Raw genomic sequence first — 12472 nt, forward strand, 5'->3', positions numbered from 1 at the left:
ACAGAGAAGTCATAATTTTCCTCCTCCATCGTACAGAATTGTGCATATCTGTAGACATATCACCTCTCTACGGAAATCTCTTCCCTCATATGAGCAGACCCAGCCCTTCAACCTTTTCTTAGGGGTCATTTGGCAGCTTGGCCTGTTCTAGACTCTCCCTCCTGTTCCCAAGTGTGTTGCCAAACATGGACAAGGACACATAAGTATAAAGTAGAGAGAAATAATTCCCTCCCCTGCCTTATATATAAACCCTCCCACAACGACAGCTAAAGGTGCATTTTTACAACAGCCCCACATGGCCTCCTGTGAATCGTGATCTCCAGCATGCTGCTGCCTCCCTCCCCGGGCAGCTCAGAGCCATCTGCGAGCATTACACACTCGGTGTCACCTTCCAGGTTATCAATATGAAGGCAAAGAAACCGCCGAGTCAAGCCTGCCCTCCCTGGTCATGCCCCTTTCGGGCAGAAAGGGACCTTGCAACAGTAATATTTCACCTGAAGTTGTGCAAAACATTCTAGACGTTGGCCCTAGCCTGTATTTCCCTGTGTTTCCTAGAAAAACATCCCATGGGACAAACAATGAGCCTTTCTAACGGCCAAATGCAACGTGTCCCATTTCTACCATGCAACCTGGGATACAACATATGACAATTAGCAGGGAAGGTGTCAGCGGCGTCGGGGCTCTCTGCTGAGCAGAGGAGGCTGAATGATGCCAGGCAAAGCCAAACCTGACAGAGCAGGACCAACGCTGGGGCTGAGGTTCAGGGGACCAGCAGGACTGCAGAGAACCACGGATGAACTGCTCGCAGAGAATGGAATGGACTAAAAGGTATCTGTAGGAGGTTTGGATTTGCACTGAGAGCCCCTGGTGCTTGTTCAGCCAGTGGTGTGTGTCAGGGCTGTGCTCCTCCACTGCATGTCCTCCTACCTAAGGGCAAACTCAGGACAGTTCTCACACCAAGTGGACTTCGTGGGCATTAGAGGGGTCTATGGCTAGATGTCAGAAGAAAAAGCTCACACCTCCTAGGACAAGGACCCTGACAAAGGAAGAAATTAGGCTGATCTGAAATGATCTGGTGTCAGGACACTCACACTGTTTGATCCTCCTATCAATCATGATGCCAGAAGTAGCAAACCCCTCGGCCTTCCCAGGTGCTTCATACATCCTAGAGCTGCAGTTCATGTGCTACAGACCTCTGAGAGCCAAGAGCAGATGGACGCTGTGGTCTGGGACCCATGGAGGGGAGAGAACAACAGCTCCATCACCCGATTGACACAGGGCTGGACTGTGCACACTGAAGAGCTGAGGTGAGCAGACACCAGCTGCAGCTTTCATGTTGTCTAGCTGCCCCAGAGCCAGCTAAGCAAAGAAAAGCCCAGAGAGATCTGCTCCCCCGCCTCCCCACAGGGTACACGCCAGCCTTTTCTGTACCTGCACATCATTCTCCAGCTGGATCTTCATGCTGTTATACTCCTCCTCATCCTGCACCCGCAGCTGATTCAGCTGTTTCTCAAACTCTTCCACCTTCCTCATACGGGCACACAGGTAATCCAGCTATGGGCAAAAGGAGAACATCATCCACCAATGGTGACAGCTTCCTCCCGCAGTCACAGCTCCTTTGGCCAGCTCAAAGCAAGGTCATGCATGGATAATTCCTCTCCAGAGCAGGCTGTAAAACTGCCCCCCACCCTCCTGAGGAACCAGCTGCCTTTGTGCGCGTGTGTCTCTCAAGACAGGCCAGTGCTGGAGAGCAGCACTGGTCCTGGCAGCCTTGGCCCCTCACTCCAGGAAAGACCTTGAGGTGCTGGAGCGCGTCCAGAGAAGGGCAACGAAGTGGTGAAGGGTCTGGAGCACAAATCCTGGGAGGAGTGGCTGAGGGAACTGGGGGGGTTCAGCCTGGAGAAAAGGAGGATCAGGGGAGACCTGATGGCTCTGTACAACTACCTGAAAGGAGGCTGGAGTGAGGGGGGGGGCAGTCCCTTCTCCCAAGTGACAAGTGACAGGATGAGAGGAAACGGCCTCAAGGTGTGCCAGGGGAGGTTTATGCTGGATATTAGGAAAAATTTCTTCACAGAAAGGGATGTCAAGCGCTGGCCCAGGCTGCCCAGGGCAGTGGTGGAGTCCCCATCCCTGGAGGGATGTAAAAGACGTGTGGATGTGGCGCCTGGGGACGTGGGTTAGTGGTGGGCTCGGCAGGGTGAGCCGAGCGGTTGGACTCGATGATCTTAAAGGTATTTCCAACCTAAACGATTCTGTGATTCTAGGATTCTAAACCTCACATGGACCTTACCTCCTGCGCGTTGTGGGCCTGGATGGCTTCCTCCCACTTCTTCCTGTTGTTGTCCAGCAGCTCTCGCCGTTCGAGCTCAAAAGCTTTCTGCGAAGGAGACAGAACCCTTCACCATCATGTTGGCACCACTCGTTGCCACCCTGACACTAGTCCAGGCCAGTAGCCTCCAGGAGAGGACTGGATGCAGGCTGGGGCCACTGTCTGATGAACACAGGGTGGCCTGATCTCTCCTTTCCATGCCAGAACCCCACTGGCAGAGAACTGGGAACCATTGCTTGATGATTAGCAGTGGAACTCGGCTAGACAACTGCCCGATTTCACCTCACAAGGCATTAAACGGGGAGAAATTCCCTCACTCAGCGACAAATGCAGGTTTGATCCATGAGGTGGGACTTTGTGCTATGTGCTAAAGAGCCACAATGGTCCTTTCTGGCTTTTAAAGACAGGAATAATCAGCCATCGAGCAGCAACAGCTTTCACATGCCACCAAGTCGCTCTGCACTGAACCACAGCCATTCACAGCACAGTATAAACCAGCCCCTCAGCACTCAGCACCATTCAGTGCTCTTGCTTGGCCAGATTTCAGCTTCATTCACCAAGACATCAGCCCTGCTGCTCTGTACAGCAGTCAACCCAGCCAGTGAAATGAGCCTGAGGACTTTTTGTCATAGATATGGAGAAGCAAGCGGCCGCAGGTTTTTTCATTGGACTCTTCCTCTGCCACATGAGCTGGCTACCTCAATCTGCAGGAGTTCGCGACGGTACGTTTTCAGCACAAGCCTGATCTGTTCCTCCATTCTCTCCAAAAGCAGGTGGATATCATCTGACTGTTTCTTAATGGCCTGCACGTATTGCTCATCCTTGTTTTTTAGCTCCTGGAGGAGAAGGGCAAATGCTGAAATGAGAAAGACTATTTGACCAGGAATCCTCAGGGGCTAACTGAGAGGCTAAGACCCAGACAATGCCTTTTCCAAAGGAGAAGAGGTGATGAGAGCAAAGAGCCAGAAAGTCAAGAGGTAGTTAGGAGGGAGGATGGGAGGAGGGACAGATCATCATCGCCAAAAGGTCCCGGTGAGATGGAGTGGGAGGTGACACACCTGCAGACACACCACTCCTTCTCTGCGGGCCAGGGAACCTGCTGTGGGGAAGGCTTTCTTCCCTCTACAAAAACACCCCCCCGCTCTCCTCATTTGCCTTCTCCTTACGGTGCAATCTGGGACCTGCCAGTTTGTCTTACTGCTGCCGGTGTCCCATGTGTCTGTCCTTGCATGCTGAACAGTGCCAGGGCATCCGATCTCCTTGTCCACGTTGGGACACTGGCACTGCATCTCCTGGCACAGCTTTGACCCAGACCAACTGACACTACAAAAATCCCTGCCACGTACTGGCGGATTGAAGATCCTGACAGAGGGATGCTGTTGCTTTAGAACAGCATCCTCCAGAGCCGGAAAAGCCCCCATCCTTCCCGGTTGTCCCTGCCTGGTCCCCACGCTACCTGTTGCAGTTCATTGATGAGCTTGTTCTTCTTCTCCAGAAGCAACGCGCACTTCTGCTGCTGTTGGTTCAGCAGCTGCCAGAGCTCCTGCGGGATCGTCATCTCCTTGGCCAAGGCCCATTTGGAGGTGATCTCCTCAAACTTGTATGTGCTCGACTTGGCTTCACCCTCCAGCTTCTCCACCCTGCAGGCAGTAAGGAGCACATGGCAAACGGGGAGCTGGGGCAGGCCAGCAAGAGCTTCAGACGTGGTTCAGTGGCACTTTCCTGCATAACCCAGTTTGAATTCAAAGTGGCATCAAGATGCCAGCGGAGCAGCAGCTTTCTTGCAAGCGGTTGTGAGAGCATCACACGAGGGCAGAGGTGGCATCCTGCAGGCCCTTCTCTTCAAAGTGGCATTTCCCCAGCTCTGCCCTTGCCCGGTGCTCTAACAACCTGGGGGAGGAAAGACGGAAGAGCTCAGCTCAAGCAGCAGTCACCTTTGCAAGGAGCATTAGTCCTTCTGCCAAGCGAGCTGTCTCAGGGCAAGAGGTGGTAGACAAGGAGGGCCAAACAGCCTCCTAGCTACCTCTAGACTTGAGAGTCAAGCTGTCCACAGACCACAGTCCAGTTAAAGACAAATAGCTCACGTTCATATTACAAAACTCTTTCCTCTTCCAAACAGTGCTCTGGGAATGGCTCTTGGGTCAGGCTGAAGAGCAGCCACCAACTTTGCCACCCCCCAAACCTGCTCTAGGGGCAGTTCCTGGACACAGCACCTTCATGAGATTCGCAGTGGAAAACCATCTGAGCAAAGGACATGGGTTTTGCTACAGCCAGCCGCCTGTAAACTGTTCCTACAGTGCCCTCCAAAGGCAGCAGGAGCGAGGACTCGGTGTTTCCTAGCTGATCTCCCAGTCCTGGGGACAGGGCTGAAAGGGCCAGTCCCTTGGAGACTCCTCTGGTGAAGCAGGACAGGTTGGCCCAGGAGACCACAGAGACAGGATCAGAGAATAATTGATGTTGGAAGGGCTTCAGGAAATCGTTGGCCTCCGGTCACAGCGAGATTGACTTCAATGTCAGAGCAGGTTGTGCAGAGCCTTGTCCTGGCATGTGCTGAGTATCTCCCAGGAGAAAGATCTCTACACCACCAGTGTCCCCTGACCCAGCATCTGACCACGCTTGCTGCGAAGATCTTAATATGCAATTTTTCAAATCAGCACAGCCTCACATTCTTCCCAATCCTCACACACAGCCTGATGGGGCTGTCCCAGCATGTTCCCATGGTACGGCTAATTACCCTTATCTCCATGACTGGAGGGCAACCACTGGAAACAGGCCCTTTACTGAGCCACCTTTTAGCCCAGAGTGACATGTTCTCCGCTACGGTGTCACCTCCAGGCTCAGGAGAGCTGCCTGGCAAGCCAGAAGCAGGGACAGCTGCTGTGCCTGTGCTTCTCGAGCAAGGAGACCACAAGCCTGTGTGGTACAGGCTCCTGGTGAAAAGTTGAGACCCAGCTGCATTTCTCACACTCTGGAGCTGAAGATGCGATGGGTCTGGAGGAGATTGGTAGTCCGTAGTACTGCAGTGCCACCTGGGGAAACCACCAGCCTTGACCTGCAGAGCTCTGTAAAGATCCCACTGTGGCAGGCGGGACATGGAGGTGCCTAAATTTTCCTTTTGAACATCAATTCAGCGTAGCCCTAACTGCTAAGTGTTCCTGGGTGTCCTCAGAAAGCTGCACCAACATACTTCCCAGCAGCTCAGACCCTCTGTGCAGTCTCTTACCTCCGCAGCTTCAGCTCTGCCTCCTTTGCCCTCCTCTGTGTTTCCCTCAAGTCAGCAGCCACCTGGATATTTGTCACCATCTGCGTGCCATCAAAGAGCAGCTTGGCCAGCCTCTGTGAAGTAGGTGGTACACATCTCACATTCAGAGACCTGAGCTCTGGAGGGAGGGATACTGGAGGAATTCTTGCTATGCTTGCCCAAGGTCTGGCTCCTATCCCCATGCTGAGGTGACTGTGTGAACCCCTAAACCCTGTCTTCTTGCTATGGCAGGATTGATGAACACTGCAAGGACCTCAATGCACCCATGGGTCTTCCCTCTCCAGGAAAGCCCCACAGGCCAACAGGACCAAGAGGAATATGCTCAGAGCACCTTCTTGTTTTGTTTCCCCTGCATGTGAGGATGGGGCTAGGCACGGTGGGGTTTGGGTTTGGATACACGGCGTCATTCCCAGATCCTTACAATCCGTGGGCTCTTTGTCACAGGGGAATCATATTCCTAGGATCCAGCCCAAGAATCACTCCCTACCCGGTCCTGAGGAGTTTCTGTCCCCGCTTCTTCTCACATAAACGATGCTGTGTGACACTAAGCATCACACAAAGCTAAAAGGAGGTTAAAGCCAAATGTCAGGGACCCAAGAGGACCTTCCTGTCCTACTGCCGCACCTGCCTGCACTCCTCAATGTGCTTGTGGCTCCTTCTCTGTTCTTCCTCCTCAGCCACCTTTGGCGCCGCATCTTCTCCAAGGGCCTTCCTGGGCAGAAAAAGGAATAAGGCAGAACATTTTACACCACGCCATCTTCCTAATGCTAAGGGATGGACTTGGATCTGGGATCCTGGCCCAGGCTGCGTGGCTCGGCACAGCACACTGGGCTCCCTCTTCCTCTCAGCAGGCGTAGTCCCAGGCCAGGAGGTCTCCACAGAAAGGAGGCAGGAAAGGGTGGGACAGCCTCCAAACAGGGTCCAGGCTTTGCTTTCTGGAGCTGGGAGTGCAGCCCAAGGCTGGTTACTGATTCAGCACAGGGCTGGGGGTGGCTCAGCCCCTGTTTGCTGCCCAGGGGGAGGCAGGCATGGGGCAGAGGCTGTCGGGGGGCAGGGGCTGTCGGGGGACAGCCCTTAGGTGGCTGTGGGGGACCCTGGCTTGGCCATGAAGAGAGCCAGCTTCTGTCTGAAGCCATTTCAGCATTGGCACCGATCCCACAGTCCAATCTCACCCAGCAAGGAAGGGTCTCTTAAGGCTTGGGAGAGGACCCTGTTTCAGTCCTGCTTTGGGGAAAGGTGTGCCCCATGAGCGGTGAGCCCCAGGATTGGGAATAACATCTGTCTGATCCAGGACGCCGCTGGCCCGGTCCTGATTTTGTCCAGGGAGCTGAGGGTCCATGGCAGGGCAGCATCCTGGGGAAATGGGTATCGCTGCCCCAGTGCTGGGCTGGGGAGAGGGCAGGGATGTCTTTGACTTTGGGCTGAGCTGGGATCGGGAGGTTCCTGACCTCCTGCCCTTTGGCAGGGAACGGGGAATGTCTCTGACTGGTTCAGGATTCAGGGTGGTCCCTGACCCAAGGCCAGTTTGGGGAGAGCTCCTGGGTCCTGTGAAGGCTGGCAAGGCCACAGTGGGTCCCTGCCTCCTCCCGGTTTGTGGTAGAGGTCCTGGCCCCAGTGCCGGTGTGGGGCAGAGGATGTTCTGTCACCCGGGAATGGTCTGTGAGTCTGGGCTGGTCCTGGGTGGGGGTCAGGACTGGGTGCCAGTTTGGGGCGAAGGATCTGGAACTGCAGCGGCGTGGGGGTGGGGGCATCAATCCCAGTACCATTTTGGGGCAGGGGAGCTCATCTGTGACCAGACGTGGGGTCTGGGGAGAAGGTGAGGGACTTTGTGACGGGTGGGGCGGGGAGGGGCCGGGACCCAGCTGCGATTTGGGGAGGGGGGACGGAGCCGAACGGGGGTGCAGGCCCTGACAACCCGGGCAGCGGGGACCAGCCCCGTGTCTCACCGGCGCTTGGCATCGAGGCGGGCGGCGATGCGTTCCTCGGGGCCGGGGTGGCTGAGGCCCGGGCTCGGGGCCCGCCAACCCTCCGTCACATCGGCGCCCGCTTGCCGGCTCATGGCGGCCCGGCCTCCCCCTTCCAGGGGAGAAAGGGGGGAGCTACCGCGCATGCGCGGCGCGAGCGTCCGCCGGCGTCGCCTAGCAACGCCGGCGCCGCGCATGCGCGTAGGGCACAGCGGGAGAAGGGCGGGGAGGGGGGTTGTCCGGGCGACGGCGCGGCCGCGCATGCGCTGGAATCTTCCCGCCACCGCAGGGCGCGCGGCGCCCTCCCCAGAGCAGCGAGCGTTGCTGCGCATGCGCGGGGCAGAGCGGCCGGGACACTGAGGGGAAGGAGCGAGCGCCGGGCTGACGGGCGGCTGGTTGGCGTGACGGTGAGGGACCGATGTGCTCCGTGTGAGAGTTGGCTGGCGTGCTGGGGCCTCCTGGGCCTCCTGCCTTCTCTCCCCTGCCGCGGGTGTCGTTGGTGGCTCTGGTGCCAGAGAGCTGGGGCTGGAGGGCGGTGCCGATCCCGAGGCCGCGCACCCCTCCGCGGGGCTGGCAGAGGTGCCCGGGTGGCTACTGCGGGGCTGGGGGTCTCGTAGACCCTCTGGGGCCGTGGCCAGTGCCCTCCCGGGGGGCTGAGCCCCAGGGGAAGGGGAGGCAGAGCTGGGGCTGCATCCAAAGGCTCTTTGGAGGGACAGACAGTGACAAGGCTGAAGCAGGGACCTGGGTGGGAGCAGCCGGGGCCACCCCAGCCCCGCCAGTGTGGGAACGAGCCCCAGAGCAGCCCCGATGCCTGTCCCCCCGCTACTGCCAGCACTGTCCCCAACACCCTCGTAGCCCTCCCCGTCGATGTCAGTAAACAAAGACCTGTTGGAGTGGCAGTTCTGTTTTATACTGGAAGAGCCTGACTTTCTGCGCCAAGGTCTCGCATTTGTGGGGAGAGCGCTGGCGGCTGTGCTTGGGGGGTTCTCTGCTGCTGGAGGCCTCCAGAGACGGGAGCACGAGGCGCTGGAGGGTTCCTCTTGTCCTTGGTCCTGTGGCTGCACAGGGAGCAAACCAGTGTGGGCTCTGCCCTCCCTTCTGGGCAGGATGGGGACAGGAACAGCAAGGTCCTGCAGCTGCGGGTGGTACAGGAAGGTTGGCCATCTTGTCACACGTGCCCCGGGCTGTCCTTGTTGGGGACTCTGACCCAGTCCAGCAGCTCTGGGACTTCTTCCACCCTGAGTGGATGTTAAAGGAGACTCGAACTCCGTCGTGGGTTACTCTAGGATTTTATTCAGGTCCAGCAGCGTTGGGTCACCTCCGCAGAGAGTGACAGCTTACATGAGTTCGCATACATGTATTTATGCACCTACAAAGCATTACCTAATCCAAAATACACAGAATTATACTTTATCAGTCATTATTATCTTGACAGTGGGTTTCACATCTTGTTCTAGAGTCTGACTATTTCATTGTTTTGTTTCTTCTTTCTTTTAGTCTTCAAGGACGATTACCTCAAGTTCTGTACGTCTCAGTTCTTAGTAGCCACAATGATAGATCTCCCATCGCTTCGGTAGCTAAGGGTCAGTTTCTCATACATCAACATCCTTTGAACTGTCAGGCCCATCATTACCTTTGTTACAACATTGTATTGATGCTCTATTCAGTTGACTGTGCTTGCAGCCCTGGGCTGGGGCTATACAGGGGACAGAGCTGATAGAACAGCTTGTGCAGCAGCACTGCATTGCAACATTTCCCCAACAGTGGAACCTCAGTGTCTGGCTGGCCCCGGTGCGGCTGAGGGTGAGTGTGGCAGGACCTCACCCTCCACTTCTGGTGGGGTTCCCTCATGCCTCTATCCCCGTGTGATGGCAGAGCGTGTCGGCTGTAAACAGGCTCTCCAAGGGCAGCGTCTGGTCCTCTTCTGCAGCGCCACTGGGTGCCACGCTCCCTTCCACCATCAAGCAGCAGCACTCCGTTGCTACGCACCTCTGCAGTTTATCCTTCAGTTTGGCGCAGCACCGACGGAAGCACTTAAGACTGAGCCCCTGCTCCCCGGCCCTGTACCCCACTGAGGGCAGGGGCTCCATCCCAGCGTTCTGGAGCTGGTCCAGGGCCTCAGGAGAGGGGGGCTGTGCCCAGGGGGGCAGGGGCCACGTGGGGACTGCGGTGGGGAGAGGCACCCCCGGCCCAGCTGGCTGCAGGTCTGCACCTCCTTCGGGCCCCTTTGCTGTGCCCTGGGCGCTGGGGTTGGGGACCGCTGGCCAAGAACTCTCGCCGTGCCCAGGGCTCTTGGGCAGAGGCGCGCCGCACTCCTGGCAGCACCTCTCCGGGGGTATTTCGGGGAACCTCTGGGTTACCTCCCACCCGTGGAACAGCTCCCCGCCGAGGGCCAGCTCAAAGCACAGCCCCACTTCCACCTGAACCTCCTCCTCGTGCACCAGCAAGTCCACGGAGTGCAGGATGGTGGCCAGCGTGGGCAGGTGCTGATCAGCTGCGGCCTCGCTGCAGTACAGGCAGCAGCAGGTGAGGCACTGACGGCACTGCAGGCACACCACGTACTCCTGCCTGACGTCCTTGCAGGGGGTCGCAGCGTTGCAGTTGACAGATTCCTTCAGTTTTCCCAGCAGGTCACGGCAGAGTTGGGCCATGTCCAGGGACTCCATCAGGGACGTGGCGAGCTCTTCCACGCTGTCCAAGGAGGGCTGGTTCGGGAGGAGCTCCAAGCTGGTGGCAGCACTGACATTCCCACCTTGAGCCCCGTCTCCTTTTTCCTGCGGGAGCTCCCCTGCAGCAGCCGCTTCATCGCCGAAGCCGATTGCCCTCCAGTCTCCTCCATGGAGCTTCCAGCTCCTGTGGGGGGAACATCTGGGCTGTGGGGGCTGCCACCGGTGGGACAGCGTGGACCCAGCAGCCCCTCTCTGTCTTTTCCCGCCTGGGCGATCTCCCAGATCCCCGGAGCCAGCCCTGCCAGCTCTGGGATCGGGGCCGCATCCCGCTCTCACCCCCCCTCCAGCTGCACAGGGCAGAGGGACCCACGAGTGGGCCTCCATAAGGGCTTACTCTTCCACCTGGCTCCTCATGATGCACTCCAGGCCTTTGCTTGGGACGAAGACTGTGGCTGGGGAAGGAAGCAGAGGGGCAGCTGGCACGAGGGCTGCAGGTACAATGACGTCCCTCAGCTGGGAGCCTCTGCGGAGTCCGGCGCAGCTCTGGGGCTGCTTCACCTACCCATCACGTCATCCTTCTTCCTCCGGCTTCTCCATCTGTTCCTCTCCACAGAGGTCCCCTGTCCCCAGAAAGCGAGGCCTGGGTTAGTGAGCCCTGGGAAGGGGTCAGTGGAGCCGCAGGGACAGGAGTGGCCCCCGAACGGGGGCCGGGCTGGGTGGGCAACAGCCACTGCTCACTGCTCCCTCCTCCCAAAACGGGGACCCTCCTGAGCACCCTGAGGACAGGCTCTGCACCCTGATGGGAGCGTTTGGGGTGATGCCAGGCAGACACCTACCTTGGCCTTGCCCATGGGCCAGCAGCCCAGGAGGATGCCCAGAGCCAGGACAGCCAAGAGGCTGGGGCCGCAGGGCAGCACCAGCATGAGGAGGCCCCACAGGCTCAGGCTGGAGGTGAAGATCAGCAGTGTCAGCTTCCACTCCTCCATCTCTTGCAGGGAGCACAAGAATATTCTCTTCCAGTGGTTCTGTGTGACAAGGGGTGTGCAGAGGGGTCAGAGCTGGGGAGGCCGAAAAACCCGGCGGGATGCCACCAGGGGAGGAGAGGTTGGGGTGATGCCAAATCACCCCGCTTCTACCTGCTTGTGGGATTTTCCTGCCATCTCCGAGGTGGTTTTCCCACTCCTGTCCAAACGCTCCTTGGCTGGCATGCAGTCCAAGCGGCAGCTGAGCCTCCTTCAGCCCCCTAAAACAAGGGCCACGATTGTGATGCAATGGTGACATCGCGCCGACACTAAATGGCTGCCACGGTGACCCGGGGCTGCGCTGGTGCAGGAGGTTGTGAAGCCATCAGGGAGCAGCCGCCCCAGAGAGGAGCCCCTGTGTCAGGGTTTGGGGGGTCAGCGCCCCCCCAGGACATGGCCCAAAGCTGGTGGGGAGCGGGCAGGGCAGGTCCCTCTGGGCTCCCTCTTGCATGAAGGTGACAAATGACTCTGGTACGAGAGGAACCCCCTCATGTTCCAGCAGGTCCTCACCGAGTAGAGGGGCTGGGGCGGCTGCACTGCTCTCTTCATGGCTCGGCTTATTCCTGCTGGAGAGGGCTGGCCTGGACAAGCCTGTCAGGCGTTTGTGTGGCTGCAGGGAAACCTGAGGGGGAAGGGTGGGCCGCAGGTCGGGCCAGCTTGCCTCAAGGCTTTCCCGGCCACATTGCCATCCAGGCTGAGGAGCTGCCGTCGCGCAGGCACACGCCGTCGAGCTGGGGCAGCTCTTAGCTTCAACGAGATCTGGGCCTTTCATCAGAATCCCGTAAACGTAGACAGCGGCGGCAAACCCCGGGTTCGGGGACGCAAGAGGGGTTGGTGCTGCACAACCGACTGCAGAACCTGTAAGCTTGAGGAGCGATGAGCCAAAAGGGTGCAGGTCAGCCAACAGACGGTTCTCCCTGAGGGTTCCCTCAGCGCGCCTCCGCCCTTTGGTTGTCAGTCTGGGCCAGGACTGTCCCTCTCTGGCCAGGCTGGGTGGGGCTGGGGGTGACGGGGGCTGCGGGAAGGTGTCTCTGCGCTCGGCAGGGGCTGGCACCCCATGCTCTTCTCCAAAAGCCCCTCCTGACCCACAGCGCCGTGGTTTTGGGAGAACTGTCCCCCGACCACCCTCGCAGGCAAAGCAGCCTCTATTCGAGGGAGCCCAATCCAATTTATTTCCAATTACTGTATGATAATAATAAAAAAAAAGTAAAACCACCTTCCCCCCA

General features: G+C 58.0%; 1 protein-coding gene across 9 annotated transcripts in view; it reads right to left on the bottom strand.

The window, feature by feature from the left end:
• The window catches only part of DRC1 (dynein regulatory complex subunit 1), a 30026-nt gene that overhangs the window by 6608 nt on the left and 10946 nt on the right, over positions 1–12472 (bottom strand). For 7 of the 9 annotated variants that reach the window (XM_042803019.1, XM_042803018.1, XM_042803025.1 and 4 more), the window contains exons 2-8: positions 7538–7580; positions 6216–6303; positions 5553–5665; positions 3786–3969; positions 3028–3165; positions 2291–2377; positions 1432–1554 (exon numbers count right to left, since the gene is read on the bottom strand). In XM_042803019.1, coding sequence (XP_042658953.1) covers positions 1432–1554; positions 2291–2377; positions 3028–3165; positions 3786–3969; positions 5553–5665; positions 6216–6303; positions 7538–7580 — 776 coding nt within the window. Of the gene's footprint in view, positions 1–1431; positions 1555–2290; positions 2378–3027; positions 3166–3785; positions 3970–5552; positions 5666–6215; positions 6304–7537; positions 7581–12472 lie in introns of those variants that run through there. The other 2 variants (XM_042803020.1, XM_042803024.1) reach the window with 2 other exon arrangements.

Source organism: Tyto alba, unplaced genomic scaffold (genome assembly GCF_018691265.1).
Source record: "Tyto alba isolate M040663 unplaced genomic scaffold, T.alba_DEE_v4.0 Super-Scaffold_40, whole genome shotgun sequence".
Classification (NCBI taxonomy): domain Eukaryota; kingdom Metazoa; phylum Chordata; class Aves; order Strigiformes; family Tytonidae; genus Tyto; species Tyto alba.